General features: G+C 43.8%; 1 protein-coding gene and 1 non-coding gene across 2 annotated transcripts in view; one reads left to right on the forward strand and one right to left on the reverse strand.

Moving 5' to 3' along the window:
• Map2k6 (mitogen-activated protein kinase kinase 6) overlaps positions 1-23,234 on the forward strand; it is a 126,559-nt gene that overhangs the window by 97,156 nt on the left and 6,169 nt on the right. The window contains exons 3-11 of the mRNA XM_013347597.2: positions 223-271; positions 828-941; positions 3,221-3,340; positions 3,566-3,682; positions 5,122-5,173; positions 8,925-9,052; positions 10,865-10,942; positions 12,292-12,431; positions 22,758-22,803. Of these exons, the coding sequence (XP_013203051.2) occupies positions 223-271; positions 828-941; positions 3,221-3,340; positions 3,566-3,682; positions 5,122-5,173; positions 8,925-9,052; positions 10,865-10,942; positions 12,292-12,431; positions 22,758-22,803 (844 nt within the window). The remainder of the gene's footprint in view (positions 1-222; positions 272-827; positions 942-3,220; positions 3,341-3,565; positions 3,683-5,121; positions 5,174-8,924; positions 9,053-10,864; positions 10,943-12,291; positions 12,432-22,757; positions 22,804-23,234) is intronic.
• On the reverse strand, positions 6,983-7,055 carry Trnak-cuu. The gene has a single exon. It is a non-coding gene; the product is annotated as a tRNA-Lys (tRNA).

The following is a 23,234-nucleotide window of genomic DNA, read 5'->3' on the forward strand; positions in this document are numbered from 1 at the left end:
CTGACCCCTTGACTCCTCCCACTGTTCATGTCCACTTGACTCCTCCCACTGTTCATGTCCGCTTGACTCCTCCCACTGTTCCTCTGCCTGCTTGATCCCTCTCACCCGTCCACGGTTCCCTTGACCAGTTTCCTTGGAGCAAATTCAACAGCTGCCGTGCTTGGGAAGGACATGGTTGACCAACTATTTCATGCTGCTTCTTTTGTCCCTTCTTTTTCTTAGGCCACCTCGAGATTTAGACTCCAAGGCTTGCATTTCTATTGGAAACCAGGTGAGAAAGGTCACATGGTAGTGATGGACACTTTGTCCTCTTCGGATGTATACTTCCCAACTGAACACCGATACCTTGTTTCCTGTGGCAGCCTGTCAGGGGATGGACCAAAAAGGCTTTTGTATTAAAAGGGAGCTGACAGGTGGCGCTTTTGTTATTTTTGAATCAGGAATTGCAATCAAGCGATTGTGATCCCTGTGGAAGGCTTCAGAGGGAGATAGATGGCTCTCTCAGGAGGGTGTTTATCAAAGCCACACAGTTCTAGTTGCTAGTAGCCAGTCACAGATGATAAGAAACTTCAGTATAGCTTCAGAGGCACAGTTTGAAAGTCTAGTTGGGTGGAGTTTGGTCTGGTGTTGGGGACCAGCGAGTTGTCTACCATGGGACCCTAAATATCTCCTGGTACTCTTTGCTTTGAGTGGCATCTCGACATGCTAGAAAAACGTGTGGCCCAGCTCTCATACCAATACCCTAAGAACCCAGACAAAAGGCAGTATGCTCAGTGCCCTGCTTAGTTTCTACTTGCTTCTTTTGTGACGACTTTTGTGCCTTGCAGAACTTTGAGGTGAAGGCAGATGACCTGGAACCTATAGTGGAGCTGGGGCGAGGTGCGTACGGGGTGGTGGAGAAGATGCGACACGTGCCCAGCGGGCAGATCATGGCGGTGAAGGTAGAGTTGATGTTCCAGAAAATGGGTCATGTCTTCAGCGTATGCCCTTGCCCATCTCAGCTGTGAGCTGGCTCTTTTCACAGAAGCAAAATAGCCCACCACAGAATGAAAAAGGACTCTGTAGCAATCAGTATTTCCCTTGACCTTTGAGGAAGGTACTTGGCGAGTCTGTGTCATATCTGCTTTCTATTTATTTCCCAAGTTTTCTCTGTCCCCCACTTTTAATTTTTAAAGAATTTGTGTGAGTGGGTGTGTAAGTGTCTGTGTCTATACACATGGATGAAGATGCCCTTGGAAGCCAGAAGAAGATGTCAGGTTTCCTGGAGCTAGAATTATAGGTAGTTGTGAGCCACCTGACTTGAGTCCAAGAACTAAACTTTGGTCTTCTACAAGCACAGTACGTGCTCTTAACCACTGAGCCATCTCTCTAGTCCCTATTACAGTGTAACTAATTACACTTAAAATAATTAATAGTACTCTTAAAAAAACCTCATCTAATACCAACCTAAATTAAAATTTCCTTGATTATCTCAAAGTATTATGTTATGTTGTTGTTGTTTTTATACAACCAGATTCTAAACAAAACCCTCTTTAATTACATATTGTGTTGTTTTAAAAGAACTGCCCTTGAAAGTCAAGAAGCAAAAACTGAGAAATCAAATTGTTTATATTTGTGAGAAAAGAAGGGTAAAAGCCATCGAGTGTTGATTTCTTGGATTGTGAGCTATGTGAAGTTTGGAATCAGCCTGTATGTCTTAAGTAGATCTGAGTACTCTAGAGGTGAGTTTAGAAAGTGGAAAGATGTATGTCCAAAAGATAACATTTTCTATTAGAGATACAATCATCTGTGACTTTTATTACCAAATTTGTCCTCGAATGAATGAATTTCCTAAGGGTACCTGTCTTAGCTAGGGTCTCTATCGCTGTGAAGAGACACCATGGCCATGGTAACTCTGATAAATGAAACATTTAATTGGGTGGCTTACAATTCAGAGGTTTAGTCCATTATCATCATGGTGGGACATGGTGGTGTGCAGGCACACATGGAGCTGGAGAGGCAACTGAGCGTTCTTTGTCTTGTGTAGGAAACAGGAAGTAAACTGCAACACTGGCTAGTATCTTGAGCATATACGAGACCTGAAAGCCCGCCTCCACAGTGATACACTTCAACAAGACCACACCTACTCCAACAAGGCCACACCCCCTAATAATGCTGCTCCCTTTGGGAGCCATTTTCTTTCAAACCACCATTTGACTAAGTACCTCAGTTGACTATAGCTATGGCTCTTTAACATTTTCCAGAAGTGGAAATTTTACCCTTTTTTGCTATTTTTTGGAAAGATTTATTTTTATGTGTATATACATGTGTGTAGTAGGGGGCCGCTTGTTTGCTCCCAGCTGATCAGACCATGAAATAACCACAAAAAACTATATTATTTACAATACTGTTAGGCCAATAGCTTAACTGTATTTTTTGCCTAGCTTATATCTTAAATTAACCCATCTCCATTAATCTGTGTATCACCATGAGGATACGGCTTACTGGGTAAAGTTCTGGCATCTGTCTCCAGTGGGGCTATATGGCTTCCTAAACTCTGCCTTCCTTCTCCCAGCATTCAGTTTAGTTATCCTCACCTAGCTCTGTTCTTTTACCCTATCACAGGCCAAGTCAGTTTCTTTATTAACCAATGGTTTTCACAGCATACAGAGGGGAATCCCACATCATATATGTGTGTGCCTGACAGTATGTATGTATACCATGTGTGTGCAGTTCCTACAGAGGCCAGAAGAGAGCATTACATTTCCTGGAATTAGAATTACAAGACACTTGTGAGCTACCATGTGGGTGCTGGGAATCAAATCTGGCTCTTCTGTAAAAAACTGCTGAGCTGTCTCAACAACCCGAGCTGTTTTTCTTTTTTCTAAAATCTTGGCATCTCAGATAAGCAGAAAGTAATCAATGCTGTCACCTTTTGCATTGAGCTGACATAAACACTGATTGTGTTAGCACCTTTGAAGTGTTTCCCCACGTACTCGCCCCTCTCTGATGTACACCGTGTGTTTGCTTCTAAGCAGACTGATTGGGAAATCAAACGGCCAACCACCTTCATTGCTTTTCATTTGTTCAGATAGCTAATGCTTAGGGTTGCTGTGGGCCAGGTTTCTGCTAACGCTGTAAAGTTTGATTCTGTTGTGAGGCTGGAGCTCTGGTGGGTTCCCGTCTCAACTGACTCTTCCTCAGAGGAGTAACCATACGTTTCCCATGTGCTCCCGTTTAGCGGATCCGGGCCACAGTTAATAGCCAGGAGCAGAAACGGCTACTGATGGATCTGGACGTTTCCATGAGGACAGTGGACTGTCCCTTTACCGTCACCTTCTATGGTGCTCTCTTCCGGGAGGTAGGTGATCCTTCAGTTCAGTGTCCAAGGAGACCAGCAACTTAAAGAGTCTCTGATCTTATCAGAGTCTCGCTGCTCTCTGCTGGACTGCCCTGTGGAAACAATCTTGTTTTGCTTTTTAAATGATTTTAAAATCTTGAGGAGAAACCCTTTGGAAAAATTGCGGGCTATTTTTTTCCCCTCTTCCCCTCCTCACTGACAATTCCTGAACTTATTGATCTCCAGGGTGACGTCTGGATATGCATGGAGCTCATGGATACGTCACTAGATAAATTCTACAAACAAGTTATTGATAAAGGCCAGACAATTCCAGAGGATATTTTAGGGAAGATAGCAGTTTCTGTGAGTACATCATGAACCTTGCCTGCTCAAGGGAATGGAACAAGTCCCAGATTGTGTCTTTGCCTCATCCCCGCCCTCTAGCTGTTAGATCTGTTACTCCAATAGATTCTGTTGGGTACTGACTGAGTGTGTCAGTGGGTGGCCAGATCAGAGCTTTTCCTCCCAGTCTCTCTGTAGTACGTGCAGCCATGGACCTGGTTTGGTAAATCATGCCAAGTGCCTCTATCTTAGTTTCGTTTCTTTGTCTGTAATAAAACAAACAAACAGGCTGGGGAGATGGCTCAGAGGTTAAGAGCACTGACTGCTCTTCCAGAGGTCCTGAGTTCAATTCCCAGCAACCACATGGTGGCTTACAGCCATTTATAATGAGACCTGGGGCCCCCTTCTGGCTTGCAGGCACACGTGGAAGGAATACTATACACATAATATAATAAATAAATAAATATTATTTTGGGCTGGAGTGATGACTCAGTGGTTAAGAGCATTGGCTGCTCTTCCAAAGGTCCTGAGTTCAATTCCCAGCAACCGCATGGTGACTCAAAACCATCTGTAAAGAGGTCTGGCGCCCTCTTCTGGCCTTCAGGCTTACACACAGACAGAATATTATATACATAATAAATAAATAAATATTTATAAAACAAACAAACAAACAAACAAAACCCACAAAAAGCCCTGACGAAAGAAACCAGAGGGAGAAAGGGCTTACTTAGCTCCTGATTCCAGGTTACAGGTCGCTATTGCAGAGAAAGCAAGGCATCAGGAGGTTGAAGCAGTTAGTCGTATTACGTCCACAGTCCAGGGCAGAGAACAATGAATCAGTGCATGAATTTTGTTTCTTATATTTTTATGCAATCTTCTACCCAAAGCATGGCACCACCCACCATGGGCTGGATCTTCTCCCTTCAGTGAACACAATCAAGATAACCTTCCACAGACCCGCCCACAGGTCTACTTGAGCTAGACAGTCTCTCATTAGACTCTCCTCCAAGGCAGTTACAGATCGTGTCAAGTCGACAATTAAAAGTCACCCTCAGGGCCTCCAAGCCATGTGTACATCTTCTGTGACGACCGATCCCGTGCCTGTACTCGTGCTGACTTCACCTCTCTTAGTCGAGTTTTTAATGTTTTCTTAGCACTACAGTGTAAAAGAAGTAAGAAGACAAGGCAGCCTTCATGGCTACCAAGGTTCAAGAAGGTGGGGGAAAACGATGCTTCAGAGAGATGAAGGAGGCATCTCTGCTACAAGATGCAATCCTCCTTGGTGGGAGGAGCCCAGTTGGGTAACTTCCTGTTGTGTTCCTGATTAGGGGCCATTGCTATTTGAGAAAAATCCCTCACTCAGCAACTTTAAGCAGGGGAAGTTAATAAAATTGAACACACTTAACGTTCAGCTTCTTTCCAGCGATGGGGTCGATAAATCCACTCTGTTTTTCTCGTAGATTGTAAAAGCATTAGAACATCTACACAGTAAGCTCTCCGTCATCCATCGAGGTAAGCACGTGTCGAGCTGTCTTGGCAGTTCCTTGTCCGAAGCTCATTTCTTTTGCCCGGTGTTTTCCTTTCCTCTCCCACTCTTCCCTGTGTTTGCAGGGGTGGGGGCTGAGTTAGGCAGGGGAACTAGACGGCTTTGTTGGCACTGTAACAAATGGAAACAGTTGTATTAAACTTCAATTACTGTGGCGAAACACTTGACACAAAGAAGAAAGGTTTATTTTGAATCACAGGTGGGAGGATTCAGTCTGTAGTTAACTGACCTTGTGACTGTTTGGTCAGTGGTGAGGCAGCAGTCAGTACAAGATGCTGGGGCCATGCTGCAGAGGAAGCTTCTTTACCTTATGGCCAGGGATAAAAGGGAGACAGTGAGACCAGGATGCCCTAATCTCCCTCAAGGGAAGTCCCCAGTGACCTCAAGCATCCCTGCAATCCCCACCTGTTAAGGGTATCAGCATCTGCCATATGGCTCACTTGAGGACTAAGCCTACAGTACATGAGCTTTTGGAAGATATTTAAGATTCAGGCCTTGGCCTTGGGCATTCTTTGTCTTGGCCGAGAATACAAAAACAAATGAATTTTGTATCACACCTAAACTGAATAGAAATTCACTGAGGAGAGCTCTAGATGCATCATTGAAAATTTGAAAGGACCCAAGGGAAGAAAAATGCAGCTTATAATTTTGTGCACTTTATAGCAGAGGTGGTTACAGAACGGATCAGAGCTGCAACTTAACAAGGTCCCCAGATGTGGCTGTGCAGGTGTAATCTGGGAATCTCCGGACCAAAGCAGAGCCTTTCCAAGCTGCAGGAAGTGGAGAGAAAATGGCATTGTCTCTTTTTTTTTGCTTTCTCTTTCCCAGTCTTCCTCTTTTTCTGTTGTGTGTGTGTGTGTGTGTGTGTGTGCGCACGTGTGTGCACTTCTTATGCACAAACGTGTGTGGGTATGCTCACCCATGCATGCATGTGGACACCACAGAAGGATGCCAGGTTCTCACTCTGTCACATGCTGTATTATTTCTCTGAGGCAGGATCTTCCACTGAAGCAGCTAACCAAACCCTGTCTCCTTATAGAACTGGGCCACTGGTGTGCATGACTATGCCTAGCTTTTAATGTGGATTCTAGGGATTTGAACCTAGGTCCCTCCTGCTGGCACAGTGTGCACTTTTAGGTGTTGAGTCATCTTCCCAACCGTCTGCTCTTTCTCCATCCACCCACTCATCTTCTAATGTAATCACCCGTCCTTTTCCATCCATTTGTCTCACAATTCTTTAAAGTTTTGTTTTTACTTAGGTGTATATGTGTACTTAGGTATGTGTGTATCTGTCACATTAGTGCAGAACCTCCAGAGGCCAGAAGAGGGCATTGGATCCCCTGCTGCTGGAGTTACAGGCTGTTGTGAACTGCCTGATGTGGGTGCTGTGATCTGAACTTGGGTCCTCTAGAAGAGCAACAAGCTCTCTGACCACTGAGACATCTTCCCAGTCTCTAAAGTTACTTTGAGTAGAGATGTTTTGAATAGCATGAGGAAGACCTAAGACTTATGTTGCGGGAGGTCCTTCCGCTCCTCCAGCCTATAGCCGCTGAGATACCAGCCCATTGGGGCGTGGTCTCTCTCCCTTTAAAAAAGCGGCCACTTCCTTCTCTCGCTTTCTTCACTTTCTGCTCGGCCGGCGACTAGACTCCCTTCCTGGTTGTACAGAGGGCTGACGGTGATCTGTAAGTTTTTTCCCCTTTAAATAAATACTACCCTATTAATCATAATTCCAAACTGCTGTGGCATTGTTTGTGACTTACGCCTTCACTTGGCGCCCAACGTGGGGCTCGAACCCACGACCCTGAGATTAAGAGTCTCATGTTCTACCGACTGAGCTAGCCGGGCGGCCGGGGTGCGGCTGGGGTGCTGGGGACGCGGCCCCACCGCTCCATAATACAACAGACTTATCTAGGAAAATGTATTTTTTAAACAATTCTAGGGACCTAGATAGATGGCTCAGTGCTTAAGAAAACTGACTGTTGCCGGGCAGTGGTGGTGCACGCCTTTAATCCCAGCACTCGGGAGGCAGAGGCAGGCGGATCTCTGTGAGTTCGAGACCAGCCTGGTCTACAAGAGCTAGTTCCAGGACAGGCTCCAAAACCACAGAGAAACCCTGTCTCCAAAAACCAAAAAACCAAACCAAACCAAACAAAACAAAACAAACCAAAAAAAAAAAAAAAAAAAACAAAAAAAAAAAAGAAAGAAAACTGACTGTTCTTGCAGAGGACTGGGTTCAATTCCCAGCATCCACATGGTGGCTCACAACCATCTGTAACTCCAGTCCCAGGGGGATCCAACACTCTTTTGTCCCTTCTGAGGGCACTGCACTTGCACATAGAGAGAGACATACTTAAGAATAAATTAATTTAAAAAAATTCCTTGTAGGAATTCTCAATAAAGAGAAAGCTAGAAAATCTTCAATAAAACAGCCTGGAAATAGGAAAGTACCATATATAAAATAGTATAAGAAAAACAAGGAGCAGATTATTGTTGGAAGGTTCTAGTCAGGGACACCCTGTGGTTTGTATATTAAGAGGTTTTCTGAGGACATTAGTAGTGGTACTGATGGGTACTAAGGTCTGTGTGGGGGGTAAATTCTTAACATCTGTGAGCTGGGATGTGATGTAAAATGCCCTGCACAGTGTGCCTGCCATTATTAATGTTCACTGGAAAAACAGGAGAGTGGATTATAAGAAGGAAGTGAGACTATAGAGCAACAAACTTTCAGATTATCTGTAGGCATGGGAGTCGTTTGCACTTTCTTTAGAATATTGCAATATTCAATTTTTTTTGCTAGAATATATACAAAACTATGAAAGCAATAAAATTAAATTTGGTGTGTCCCATTTTAAGAGAAAAATGATATTGAAAAATTTTGGTTTTATTTTTTACTTTTTATTTATTTTTTTTTACGAGACAGGGTTTCCTGTAGCCTAGGATGGTCTCAGACTTGCTATGTCGCTAAAGGATCCCCTCCCCTACCCCTGCCCCGTCTCTAAAGTACTGGGTTTACAGGCTTTCATTCTCCAGCCTCTTACTCTTACACTAATTATTCAATAGAGCACTTTCTCTTCTCTGTGTATATGTATATATGTGTTGTATGCGTGTGTAAGGGTGGGTGCTTTAATCCCACAGTTCACTTGTAGAGGTCAAAGGGCAACCTCAGGTTTTGGTTGGTCCTTATCGTCAACCGCATTTGAGACAGTATCTTGTTATTCACTGCCATGTACATCAAGCTGACCCACACTTCTGGGGAGTCCTGTCTGTGTCTTCTTTCTTCCCACAAGGATGTTGTGATTGTAGACACACACACACACACACACACACACACATTGCAGCAGGCACTTTACATGGGTGCTGAGTATTTGAACTCAGGTCACCATGGATGACAAGTGCTTCTATGCACTGAGTCACCTCCCTAGCCCTGAAAGATCACTTTGCATGGGACATTTGGTTTGGTAATCGTGTTTTCCAGTTCTTACTATGCGTGTGGCAGCAATGAAGTGATAAGCAGAGGAGACAGGCTTTCCCGTTTGGTGTTTCATGACCCTGAAAGACACAGACAAAATGTGAAGAATTAAAAACCAAGAGGGAAAAAGCAAAGCTTGCGGTGACGTTTGTGTCGGGCAGCTTGTCAGACGCTGAAGTCCAAAACAAGTGGAGAGTCTAGAGCCATCTAGTGATGGAGACGTGAATCGTCACTTTTTCTTTCAGATGTCAAGCCTTCTAACGTGCTCATTAATGCTCTGGGCCAAGTGAAGATGTGTGATTTTGGAATCAGTGGCTACCTGGTGGACTCTGTTGCTAAAACGATTGACGCGGGTTGTAAACCGTACATGGCTGTAAGTTCAAGCACCCAGAGGAGTGTGTGTGTGTGTGTGTGTGTGTGTGTATGTGTGTATGTGTATGCTTGTGCTGAGAAATGCATCTGTAGTGACATTTCATGTGTATTTTAATAAATAAAGCTTGCCTGAAGATCAGAGAATAAAACAGCCACTGGTCAACCATACAAGCCAGGCAGTGGTGGCACCCACCTATAATCCCAGTAGCCACACTAGTTGGCCATAGAAGCTGGGTGGTAGTGGTGCACGCCTTTAATCCCAGCACTAGAGAGGAACGAGGATTATGAGGTGGGAGGAGACAGCTCTCGACTCAGTCTCATTCTGAGGACTCCTGGAGGCAGGATCGCCATTTCAGACTGAGGATTTCTTAGAGGTAAGAGCTCTCTAGTGGCTGGCTGGCTGCTTTGCTTTTCTGATCTTCAGGTTGAACCCCAATATCTGTCTCTGGGTTTTTATTATTTGTGCTACATGCAAAACCAGGACAGAAAATAAGAAATGGATGATTATAAGGGAAAATTGAAATAAACCTCAGATTCAAGAAATATTCTGCATTGGGCCATTTTCTTAAAGATCTTATGTCAGAAGTCATTAGTCACTTGCTCCATATATTATCTCCATCCTTTGAAGTTATATAGCCAAAATACCACAAACTAGGTACCCTACAGACCAGACCACAGATAGTTTTTTATGGGTTTTCCACTCTGGCAAGTCCGCAGTGACTTGGAAAGTTCAGGGCGTGGTGAGAGCCTGCTTCTCTGGCGCATTGTAGCTCCTTGCTGGTCCTCATGTCATGGAAAGAGCAGAAGATCTGTCTCAGGCTTCTTTGATGAGGGTATTAACCTTATCCACAGGGAATCCACCCCAAATCCATAATCATCTTATCAAGATACAACTTCCTGTCATGGTCACAGGTGGGACAAGGTTTTAACATGTTCACTTTGGGATGACACAAACGTGCAAATCATAGCATATATATACATATATCTATATATACACATATATATCTATATCTATATATATCATATATCTATATATACACACATCTATATCTATATATATCATATATCTCTATATACACACATCTATATCTATATATCATATATCTATATATACACACATATACATATGTGTTTATATATTACCTTTCAATATTAAGTTGAAGTGGCATATTGTTTGAAACTGCATGTAAGTAATACACAGTGTCATACAGTTTTTCATACTGATTTGCACGCGAGTATCGGCTTGATTGCTAAGGAGGAAAGACTGTGAATAACTTAAATTACCCACACAAAGCAGGTGTGGTCATCCCAGAACACCTGAACGCCTGTGCTTACTCCCTGCTAACTAGCGAGACCTTGATATTCTTTTAGCTGGGAAGAGAATGTTCGTTTTGGAAATGGACTTGCGTTTGAGTTTGAAAACTTCTTGTCCATGTCTGAGTAAGGGTCCCTAAGGTCTCTTAATATCGGACAGTAGCTGGGAACTTCTTCAGTTTCTTTTGAATGGGTTTTAAGTTGCTGGATGATTTTTAACAGATGGAGAGTGTGAACATGGACCCTTGTCCTTAAGGCAGTTAAAACGTGTTATGAAGGATCTGGATTCATTGCTGCCTTTAAGACCAATATAAGGGAGGAAACCCCTATGGAGATATTTCATAGCTTGTGATTACCCGATCTTTTGGCCTGGGCAGAGCATTAACAGAGTCAAATAACTCATTTGGCAGCCGGTTCTGTCTCCACCCACGTCTTTATTGACCTACACGTAGCATCTCAGTAGTCTTTCCGTTTCTTAACTGTCTGCCTCCTTTTCCAGCCTGAACGAATAAACCCGGAGCTCAACCAGAAGGGGTACAGTGTGAAGTCTGACATTTGGAGTCTGGGCATCACCATGGTAACCTATGATCATCATTGTGGGCTATGAGGTTTTGGGCATGAAACTGGATGCGGTGGGTGGTCTTTGGGGACCCAGAAGCAAATGCTATTGACACTACATTTGGGCATGCTTTCCTGTCTGAGATGGCGGGTCATTTATCCCGGCTGATTGTTTGCAGTGTGGTACAGTGGAAACCCTTGAGTGAGATTTCGCTGTTCAAATTTTTCTGTCTTTTACTATCATATGACCTTCAGTAACTTGTGTATTCTCATAGACAATCTTTCCAATAGACATGGTGTTGATCAATTTTTTATAGTTCAAATTAAATTATTATAATCAAGACAAGAAGCTTAAGTTGCAAACCGAATGCTAATGTGTGGGTCCTGGTAGGCCAAATGCATAAGCTGTGTTTTTTGTTTTTGTTTGTTCTTTTTGAGACCATATCTCATGTAACTCAGGCTGGCTTCAAAATCTATATGTAGCCCAGGATGACCTTTAACTTCTGATCCTCTCTCCACTCATAAAGTGCTGGGCTCACAGGCATGCATCACCATGCTTAGTTTGATACCATGCTGGGGATCGAACTCTTGGATTCTTGAATGCTGTACAAGCACTGTGCCAACTGGGTGACGTCCCCAGCTCTGCGCTGAGCATTTTCGCGGTGGAAGTTTTATATGTTGAAATCAGATTTATCCTAAGAACACAACGACAGACAGTGTACTTTCCCCAGCATGGCCCTGTGACTGCAGTCAGTTGCTGCCTTATCTCTTACCACTGCGTACGTTTTCCGTGTGTCTCTGAGGTCTGGAATTATCCACTGTGGTCCTGGCTCCTGCCCAGGACCAGCAGCTGATTATATCCAGTGAGTTATTCCATGTCCCTGCCCAGAAAACATGTGATTCTGTAACAGCAGAGTGGCCTTTACGCAAGTCCAAAAAAAGATCAGTCATTTGGTCCTGGGTAACTTTTTTTTTTTTTAATTTTCCATTTCACTGAGGGACCTGTAGGTGGCAGCAGAGGCACAGTGCTGCCAAAGTTATGCCTTCCTTTCTGGCCAGATATTTGAAAAACTGGTTGTTTCCTGTCTTGAACTTCAGTGCTCTTGGCTGATAAGTTTTTTATTAACTAGCACTCAGGGGTGTTATCAAGGGACTCGTTTGTTTAAGTAGGTCTAAATAGCTGTCGCTACTAAGATAATATTTAAAAAAAATAGCTCTAAGATTTTTGTGAGGATGGGTTTCTAGTTTATTTTTCTTCCCTAATTGTACTTGAACTTCACCTCTAGTCCTCCTGGAAAGGAACACGGCTGCTTCCTAAGAGCCCTCCCTAAATGGTTGCCTCCCTCCGTTTGTTTCCCTCCTTTTCAGATTGAGCTGGCCATCCTCCGGTTTCCCTATGACTCTTGGGGAACTCCCTTCCAGCAGCTAAAGCAAGTGGTAGAAGAGCCATCCCCGCAGCTCCCGGCAGACAAGTTCTCCGCAGAGTTTGTTGACTTTACCTCACAGTGGTAAGAGGACCCTCCATCCCACAGACCTGCGCTAACGAAGACAGATCATTCTCATGACTCCTCCATGGGGTCCGGTCCATCGCATACACTCATTTCAGAAGCATCCGTGGATTGTGTCCCCCATGCTGCAGGACACAGGCCTTGCCCCTAGCTCCAATTCCAAGTCTAGGAGGGGATTCAATGATGCCAATATTTATTTGGTAGCATCACCATTGGATTGGCAAGACCAGGGATGGAGATATGCATAGGATATTTGGAGGATATAAATTAAGATGGTGTGGTGTTTGTGCGTAGGGTATAAAACCTGAGCGGAGGCCTTGGGAGGCATTTCTCCAACTAAGGTGAGTGAAACAAGGAAGATGGCATCAGGAGGATCGCACTGTATCACATCAACAAAGCAGGGAAAACCTCTCCAGGACTTTGTGGTGGCCAGTTAATTTTAGCTGTTGCCTCCACACACTCTTAGAGTCTCAGTGAAGGATTATTTAGAACAGGTTGGCCTGTGGGAAATCTGTGAGGGGATTGTTTTGATTAGGCCAGTGGATGTGGGCTGGGCCTAAAAGTGAGTGGTGTCATTCCCTGGGTTTGGGTTCCTGTGCTGGACTATAACCTGGCATTGTGAGCTAAAAAGAACCTTTTGTGTCATAAGTTGGGTCCTGTCCTTTTATTCAAGCAACGGAAATGAAACCAGGACAGAACTGTAAGCGATCTGATATTGGTTACAGACAAAGGTAGCGAGCCTGGTGGAAGGCTTGGGATGGGGAATTGAAGCAAAGATTTCTTTGTGCTGAGGAGATTCTGGGGCACTCAAGAACATTGCTTGGATGTGTACAAGTTATGCAGAGCTTTGCCCTCTGCTGAACCCACGTTGACTGTGGGTGAATTTGCCTGTGCAGTTCTAGCAGGCACTGTTGAGGATTTGGAGGCAAATCCAAAGAAAGTTGAAGCACAAAGAGGAAAGGGTGTTACTCATGCGGTCAAGGAGAGTAAGGAGGACGTAGTGTTTTCCAGGTACTCTCGTGATGTCTGTCTACACGGTGACCATGATGCTTAATGTAGCAGAATGGTAGTGATAGCTGCAGACGCTGCCGGGAGGAAGATGCCAAGGTGGAAAGAAGTTAGTCTAGATGGCTCTTCTGTGAAAACAGATAGGAGCGTGGGGGGAGTGGGTGGGTCAGAGCTGTCTGTCTTCCCAACCGTGCTTCTTGGAGGAGGCAGTCCCAGCCACAGTTGCCACTGAGAATTGACCTAGACCTGGAAGTCTCCCTGAGGTACAGACAGAATGCTGAGGCAATACTCCGTTGGCCTTGCTTCTGTGGAAGTGGTGTTTCAAATACAGCTTTTGCTGGAAAAATATGATGAGACAGGGAAACTCTTTGTTGCTTAAGACCTTTTGGACGGTTGCTTGGTGCTCACCCCCTTTCTGCTCCTGGTGCTTTCCCCTCATGTTTTACGAGGCTACCATGACGCTTTATTCCAAGTTTTCATTTTGGTGGAAAGACCAGAGAGAGCTGGAGTACTGGGCACTAGGACAATGCTGTTGGATGTCTTTAATAAAAGTGTCCCCTCCCTTCTCTGGTCTCCCGAAGTGCGTCCTGTTTTCCCTGAGTGATTGTGTGGGTGAGGGGGTGCATCTGCCAGCTTGAAGCTGGGTCATGCGCGATTTTGCCTTCTAGACTCAAGAAACTTGATGTTTTTTGTTTTTATTTTGTTTCCTTGTCGCCCCCCCCCCCCCATCCTCAAGTGTTTAAAGGTCACATAGGAAAAGCCGTGAGTCATGGTCCATCGTTGACTCCCAGACATCTCAGAAGAGCTCTTGCAGGCGAGGAGCCTGTGGCAGGAAGTGTCTTCAAACGCCCTTTCAATTGCCCTTCTCCTACCTGGGCCCCTTCCCTAAGGATTCTGGGTATTTCATGAAGCTTGGGGAAGAACATGCCAGGTGTGAAAAGTTCCAGAAGGCTGAGTGTCCCGTTGTGGATCCACGGTTTAATGTAGTTCTCTGCTGTCCTTGTGCATTCGGTGGCCAGTCTCTGGTAAAGTTTTCCAAAGTGCTGACTCCCAAGCTCAGCATCGGTTTTTTTTTTTTTTTCAAGTATTTGCAACCTTAGTATTTGTCTTACTTAGGGTTCCTATTGCTGTGAAGAGATGTCATGACCACAGCAACTCTTACAAAGGAAAAACATTGAATTGGGCCTGGCCTACAGTTCAGAGCTTTAGTCCATTATCGTCATGGTGGGAAGCATGGTGGCATGCAGGCAGACATGGTACTGGAGAAGGAGCTGAGAGTTCTGCATCTGCATCTGTAGGCAGTAGGAAGAGAATGTCATACTGGGCCTACCTCAAGCATCTGAGGTCTCAAAACTCATCCCTAATGACAAGCCTCCTCTAACAAAGCCACGCCTACCCCAACAGGCCACACCTCCTAATAGTGCCACTCCCTATGGGTTTATGGGATGGGGGGCATTTTTATTCAAATCACCACAGTGTACTTCAGATGCAACCTCTAAGCATGTGGTGAGAACCCCGATTAGACGTCAGCTCTGTGAACAAGCCTTCAGCTGCTGAGCATTCCCTAATGTTTTTTGTGGGCAGCCAGTACCATTGTTCAATTACTATTCTGCACCAAACTGGTCTTTCCCCCTCTTATTCAGCTTTAATGTTTTCCCCTAAGGAATCAAAGCGTTGAAACTTCTGCAAGCATTTATAAAAATGATGTTGGGACTTTAGTGAGTAGAGCAGTTGCCTAGCGTGTGTGAGACCCTGGGTTCTGTCCCCAAGGTATAGAAAAAAAAAAACCCAAAACAACAAAAAAATGCCCAAACCCTTGAGAGGTGAATGTGTTCTGATTTTAATATGTGCACATCTGGGCAGAGAGTCAAGGTGTCTGGTCTTTGCTCGTTCTATAGTGACCACATTGTTCCCACCTCCCCCCAATACTCAGAGTCCTCACGACTGTCCCTCTGTGAACTCCTTCTTTTTCTCCTTTTCTCTGAATTGTAACCCCAGATGTAACAGTTTATTCATCTTGATATTTTGGGTTGCTGATCTGTTGTGGATTTCCCGTGACTGTCGAAAGTCTGGCAACTCTGTTAACACTGTTATTTTATTTGCGTACAATGCAGAAGTTGGTCTCAGTGATGGAGTTCATTAATAATAGTAACAATAACGACAAAACTCATAACATGTCATTCTGGAAGTTGTCAGAGAGCAGGTCTTTTTTTATTTCTAAATAATTTTTTATTGCTTTTATTGAACTATACATTTTTCTCCCCTCCCCTCGCTCCCTTCTCCCCTTCTCCCCTCTCCCGTGACCCCCACATTCCTAATTTATTCAGGAGAGACAAACCTTTTTAAAAACTATAAAACTTTATTTATTTATTGTTTTTGTGGGTGCATGTATGCCTGAGTGTATGCTTGTATACAATATATGGTAGGAGGAGCCCTTGGGGACCAGAGGAGACTATCAGGTCCCCTAGACTTAGACTTATAGATAGCTGTTGTAAGCCACCATGTGGGTCTTGGGAACTGAACCTGGGTCCTCATACATACACAAAACCCTACAGGCGTGCGCGCGCGCGCACACACACACACACACACACACACACACACACACACACACACTAACACCCTTGTACTCATCCCATTTCTCCAAAATTAAAATTCTGACTCCTCATATGATGGGGCCCTTGTTTTCCTGAGTGGTTTTGCTCACTTGACATGATCTCTAGTTCCATCTCTTCTCCTGCAAATGTCAGAGTTTTATGTTCCTTTGCAGATAAAGACATTTCTACCACACCCACCCACCCACACCTACACACTTATTCTTTTTCCATCCATCTGGATAATGGACGTCTAGGCTATTGGACCTTTCAGTTATTATGATTGAGTGACGATATGCTTAGTTGGGAAACATTTGTAATGGGACATAGAGTTCTCAGTGTATGCCTGGGAAGCTGGTAGTGGAGGTGACAGAGCTGGGTCCTATGGTGATTCTAGTTTTATATTCGTACCAAACCTCCATTGTCATTTCCAAAGTAGCTGCACAAGTTTACCCACGGCAGTGAACAAAGGCTCCTCTTTTTCTGCACCCTTTCCATCATTTCTTCTGTTTGCTTTCTTTTTTTTAAACGTTATTTTGTTTGGAACTTTCATCCATATATACAGACTGTATTTTTTTTATCATATCTGTCCACCACTACCTCCCTCCAGCTTCCCTTACTGCTACCACCTTGTCTGCCTCCCAACTTCCTGTCCTTTTCTTAAATGATTATTAAGAATCCCTGAAGTCCAATTAGCGTTACAAGTCCTCCGAGGAGAATGGCTCTCCCTCCCCAAGCAATCATCAACAACACAGGATGGGGATCTCCAGGGACCCCTCCCCATCCATTCTGGAATTTTGATGGACTTGATCTTCTACAGAGGGGGGGGTCTTCTTTCGTAGTAACAGCTGTCGTAAGTTGATGTGTGCAAAGCTATGTTGTGTGCAGAACTCAGAGTCTTACCGCCCTTCCCCGCACCCTCTGGCTTGTACGTTCTTTCTGCGCCCTCTCTTATATTGGTAATAGCCATCATATCTAAGAGGAGATGGACTCTCAGAGCGCTCTTAATTTGGAGTTCTGGGATAGCCAAGGATGTTGAAAATATTTTCAAGTATTTATTGTCATTTGCCTTTCTTTTGAGAATCATCTATATAGTCCATTGATTGATTGGAAGATTTATTTATTGGGGTGTTCAAAACTTGCCATTATGTAGTATAGGTAGTAAATCCTCAGCTGGGGTGTAGATGGCAAAGACTTTTCTCCTGTTCCGTTGACTGTCTTTTTACTCTGATGGTTATTTCTTTGGCTGCAAAGGAACTTTAATTTCATGTCACCCCACTAGTCACTTCTTGGGATTATTTTCTGTGGTACTGGAGTCCTTTTCAAAGTTCTCACCTGTGTCAGCATCTCGGAGTATTTCAGAGGAAAACAGAGAAACACCAATTCTTAGAAATACTTTTTTTTATGTATTTATTTCAAAACAGCAGAGCAGATGGCTGCTCCTTTTCCCCAGTGTGTTTTTGCCACTGAGATTTGAAGACTCTTCAGTGTGGGTAGTACTGACCTGTATTAGTTGCTTTTCTATTGCTGTGACAAAACATCACTCAAGGAAATTTCTGGAAGAAAGAGGTTGTGGTTTCAGAGGGATAAATCTATCATGGCAAGAAGGCGTGGCAGCAAACAGTAGGCGTGGTGCCGAGGGCTCACATCCTGAACCTCAAGCAGAAAGCAGAGAGTGAACAGGGCGTAGGGCAAGAGCTTTTTTATTTTATTTTATTTTATTCATTTTACATACCAACCACAGTTTCCCCTCCCTCTCCCCTGCCACCTCCTCTCCACTCTTCCTAGAGCGTATGGCCTCCCATAGGAAGTCAACAAAGCCTGGCATATCAAGTTGAGGCAGGATCACGCCCCCCCCCCCCCAACCAACACACACCAAGATCAAGCAAGGCATCCCTGCATAGGGAATGGGCTCCAAAAAGCCAGTTCATGCTCCAGGGATAGATCCTGGTCCCACTGCCAGGGTCTCCTCAGATAGACCAAGCTATGTAACTGTTACCCACACTCAGAGAGCCTAGCTCAGTCATAGGGTCAGATCTTTAAGCTCTCAAAGCCAGTCAGTCCCCAGCGACATACTTCCTCCAGCAAGGCCACACCTTCCGACCTGCTCCCAACAGTGAACAGTGTCACCGAATGAGGCCCGAGTATTCAAATGCCTTAGACTATGGGGAGCATTTTCCACTCAAGCCACCACATGACAAAGCAAGCCTTGTTTTTCGATATAAATGCTGAATTCTAATAGGAAATCCTTATAGTCTAGTCTTGTAGAAGGTTTAATATAAGAGTTTATCAAAAGTGGGATCTTAGCAGATGGAGAATATATGTGTATACAAAATGTACACACACATTTATATGTATATATATTATGGACCATACACACATACATGATTCATATGTTTTGTGTTGTGTGCATATATATTGTACACACACATATATATATATAGTGAATGGAGTTGAGTGTATATAGTTGTTCATGCACTTGTGTTGTGTATGTTTTTGTGTGTATGTAGGTATTACGTGTACATGTGAAGGGGCAGAGGTCAGCTGCAGGTGTCGTTTCTTGGCTATGATCCACCTTATTTTTTGAGACATGGTGTCTCATTCAGCTTGGTTGGCTGGCCACAAAGCCCAAGGATCTTTTTCTCCTTACCTCCTCAGTGCTCAAATTAGAAGTGTGAGCTGCTGCTCTTGGCTTTTTCTGTGGGTTTTGGGGATCACACTCAGGTCTGTATGCTCACAGGGTTAGCGCTTTCTTTACGGAACCGTTTCTCTGGCCTAGCAGCTTGGCAGTTTTCACTAGAACCTCTTTGTAAGTGTTCACACAAGAAACTGAATAGAAACAAGCTGCCTGCTGCCACAATGATTCCTTCAGACCTACTTTGGAGTCTTGGTACCCAGCTAAAGAGTGAGCCCATTACCATACCCAAGTGTGTTAGAGGCCTGTCCGGATGTCCAGATGTCAATACTGTTTGACTCAGGAGCTAGAATGAAAGAGTCAGTTAAACACATTCTGTTTGTTCAGAAAAAGGCAGCTAAAGAGGCAGTAGATTATTTATTTGTCTTTTGACAAATGTATGGCTTCAGAGGCACACTGTGTTTTTATTCTGTGGACGCACCAAATAGCCCTTCTTGGAAATGATCAGGGGGAGTTCAAATAGGCAGAAAACCTCTGGTCAGCATAAACTTCAAGCCAGCAATTCTCGAGACAGTACGGATCTGTTTTGGAGTGTCAGCCATGGTCAGTACCCTGTGTTGTGGCATTTGGAAGAGGAATTAGAGACGTTAGCTAATTGCACACTTGAAAATGACAAGCCACTCGAACATTCAAAAGTCAGACTTTGATCCAAGAAGAAAGTGGTGTGCCTTTGAACACCGAGGTTGTTATTTTATACGGAATTTCAAGCGTTTCCTATTAAACATGGAAAATTTGCTTCCGCCCCAACTTTATCTTGGGTATTTTTTGCTATTCTTAGTGCCATGTTTGAAGTGTTTTTGATTTAAAAGATGGAGAGAATAGGTTAGATGTGTTGTACTAATTCAATGAACAGTCTTTCTTTCCCTTCATTCTTTCCTCCCTTTCTCCCTTCTGCTATTATTTCTTCTTCTGTAGATAGGGTTTTACTGTAGCACTAGACTGTCCTAAAAGTCCCCCTGTAGCCCAGGCTGGCCTTGATTCTATAATCCTTCTGCTTCAGCCTCCTGAGTGCTGGAATTACAGGCATCATCATTACTAGGGCCAGCTACTGTGTTAAGTCCTTCTTATTACAACTCTGTAGTTGGGGATAAACTTTGCTTTCTGACCAGGGGCCGTAAGTCAAGAAGTAGCTATTGGGCAATTGGGCAACAGCCTCTGAGGTTTGAGAAATCTTAACACGTTCACACTGATCAACTATGGTGACTTTTTCCAATTTCAAAAATACAGATTAAAACAAGACAGAAAATTTTGTAAACTGCATAGAGGATAAAAATGTCCTGTCTCAAGGTCGCTTTTACTTTAAACTTGAAAGCCTCAGGGATGAGGCTATAGCCCAGTGGTAGAGTACTTTCCTAGTCTGTTCAAAGTCTGGGGTTCTCTCTTTAGTGTCACAATGACAAGAACATCAAAAAAAAAAAAAGAGGAACTTTTAAAGTCTTTAGACCAACTGGAAGATCTCTGGTTGCTCCAAGAGCCTATTATTTTAACATTTCAAGATCAAGATGTTTCTCTTAGCTAACCATTCCCTTAGTTCTACAATTGAATAAAAAGTTAGTTGTGGGAAGGTAGAACATAAAAGTGTTCCAGATTTAATTTACTTTAAACATTTTCATTCCCTTCCCTTCTCTATCTCCCTCCCTCCCTCCTCTCTTTCCCTTCCCTTCCCTCTGACCCTCCCTCCCTCCTCCCTCCCTCCCTCCCTCCCTCCCTCCCTCCTTCCTTCCTTCCTTCCTTCCTTCCTTCCTTCCTTCCTTCCTTCTTTTCCTTCTGTTGGGTGTAAGCAGCCATGGCGTACATATGGAGGTCAGAGGGTAACATCCGGGAGTCCATTCTCTCCTTCTTCTGTGTGGGTTTCAGGAATAAAGCTCAGGTTGCCAGTCTTGGCAGTAAATGCCCTTACCCAGTTGAACCATCTTGCTGGCCCCTCAGATTCCCTATTTAATTATTTGAATATTGAGTGTAGTTTTAATGTTGTGTTTATGTTTCTTTTTTTATTGATTTAATAAGTAAAACTGATTAACCAGTGAAGAAGAATTTCTAGGTTTAGATTTGCTTTGAAAATAGCTGGATATTTGGGGCTCCTGGGTAATAAAAATAATCTAGGCTCTGTGTACAAGGCAGTAATACCCAGAGGGCAATTTAGCTAATATTTGAATTTAGACAACTTTTAGTTTCTTGGAAGACAGCGGAGAGAGATAGGAGGTTTTCTTGATGAGAATATAAGCAGATAGCATATGAAATAACTGGAGATGATTCTTCTAAATGAGTTCCATTTTAGAGAAGGAAATAGGAAATTGAAAAAAAAAATAAAGAGGGCCACCCAATGACACACAGTCCAGTCCAAGGATTCTTGACCTCTTGATGTCTGCACCAAGGGCATTTTTAAATGAATTATCTTTGTTATGGGAAATAGGCTTGTTCATTGAAGGATGCTTAGCAACATCCTTGGCCTCTGTCAAATGCTTGCAACAGCACTGCTGATGAGTTGCAACAACCAAAAATGCCTCCAGACATAGAGAGATGTTCCCTGGGGCATAGGTACAGGATCACCACCATTGGGAACCACCAACATTGACTCCAGGAAATAGGTGTCTGCAGAGCCAGGAGTGGATTAAAAACTCATCCATTTCACCGAGGCACACATTCTCATCCCAGCCCCACGCTGACAGTTGATAATTCTTCTTTCTAATGTGCTCTATTTTTATCCCCAGTTGAGATGAACTTTCTCTCATAGGTTGCCTGGTCCCTGAGGTCACTAGGTCCTAGGTGTGCCCTCAGTTCCGGGTTACAACTTCTGTCCTCACCTCTACCTGTAACCCTGTCTCAGGTTCCCTGGCCTCTACCCACAGCATTGCCTGGAATAAACTGGTAGGCTGCTTTTAAGTTGTTTTGGTTCAAAAAGCTTCCTCTCGTTTTAATTTTTAAAAAGAATTTCATTTTGCTTAAAACTGTGTGGTTCCAAATCTCCCAATGACGTCACCCTTCCACAGATCTGTTCTTTGCTTCCCTCACGGTGATTAGCTTCTGTGGGTGCAGCAGAGCTCGTGGCATGTGTGCAAGACCTCTCTTGCTCACAAGGACCCCCTCAGCACAAATTCTAGCAACCTAATATACTGTCATATTGTGCTTCTTCAACTTTATTGACAACTTTTTTTTTTTCATTCGCGTATATTTTATGGTCCAGTGGCTACAGAGCACTGAGGTTATTTTGCACCCCCTCGTTTCCAAGGCCGTCCTTTTCTCCATTCTATAACCTGGAACTCTAATGTGAAGTAAACTGTTGCTTTTCTTTTTCCATTTTAGAGCCAGGGGTGGAGAGAGCATAGGGGCGGGTTGAGGACAGGGGTGACGGGTTTGGTCTCTTTCATGTTGCAGTTTTATGAGGATTGCCTCCGGTATCAAATGCTATTAAATGTCTGGGTATTCAGAGAACTGAGTGACCCCTAGACAGTACTGCAGAACCACAAAATATTTCTAAGAATGATTGCTAATTTGCTGACTGAATATGCCTTCCTTTCTTATCCATCAAGACACAGTGAACAAGGTGCACTACCTCAGTTGAATTCAGGTTTGCGGTTTCTGTCCCAGGCAGGTTTGGGTAGGAGCGTGTCATAGCCAGCCGTGTATGGAAGGGGAAAAGGGAGGGCGACACAGTGAAGGCAGTGAAGGGGTGCAGAGCTCAGTGTCCTGTGAGAAGCGTTGGCTGGTTCTTTTCCGGGAGGCGGGATCAGAAGCTACCCTGAAGGAAAGTGCATGTAGGTTTGGAAAGGCGATGGCTCTAGATCAGAACAGTTGGACGGAATGGCACTCATGGTTGAATTAAGGGAAAACAAACACACCCCAACACTCCACTTCCACACTCACTCATCTAAGCCCACAGTGGTTTAAAACATAGTTTCTGAGAAGTTGAGATAGGAAACCCGTTTTCTCTGCATTAAAAAAAAGTTATGGTCAGTCTTACACTGGTTTTTAAATCCTAACAGTGAAAAATGGTTTCTATATTTTTAATGTGATTATTTTTTTTTCTTTAAGCTTGAAGAAAAATTCCAAAGAACGGCCCACATATCCAGAGCTTATGGTGAGTGTGAACACTTTGGTGTGTGTTAACTACCTACCTACCCACCTACCTGACTAACTAACTAACTAACTAACTAACTAACTAACTAACTAACTAACTGTGAAGCAGCCGTGACTAAGATGATGAGTAGATCATCAAGTAGGAAGAGTTGATCCCATTAAGAGGTGGTTGATTCCCAGGAACTGGACTAAAGAAACAGTGAAGGGCCTTTCTCATTGTGTTTTGTCCTTTAAAAATATTCTATTTATTTTATGTGCATGCATTTGTATATTTGTAGGTATTCATTGTCACAGTGCACACGACGTCAGAGGACAACTTGCCGGAGTCAGTTCTTTCCTTTTATCGTGTGGGTCTTGGGAATTGAACTCAGGCCGCCAGGATTGGCGGCAAGTGCTTTTCCTTGCTGGACCATCTTGCTGGCTTATGCTCAT

The sequence above is a fragment of the Microtus ochrogaster genome, chromosome 7, assembly GCF_000317375.1.
Source record: "Microtus ochrogaster isolate Prairie Vole_2 chromosome 7, MicOch1.0, whole genome shotgun sequence".
NCBI lineage: Eukaryota > Metazoa > Chordata > Mammalia > Rodentia > Cricetidae > Microtus > Microtus ochrogaster.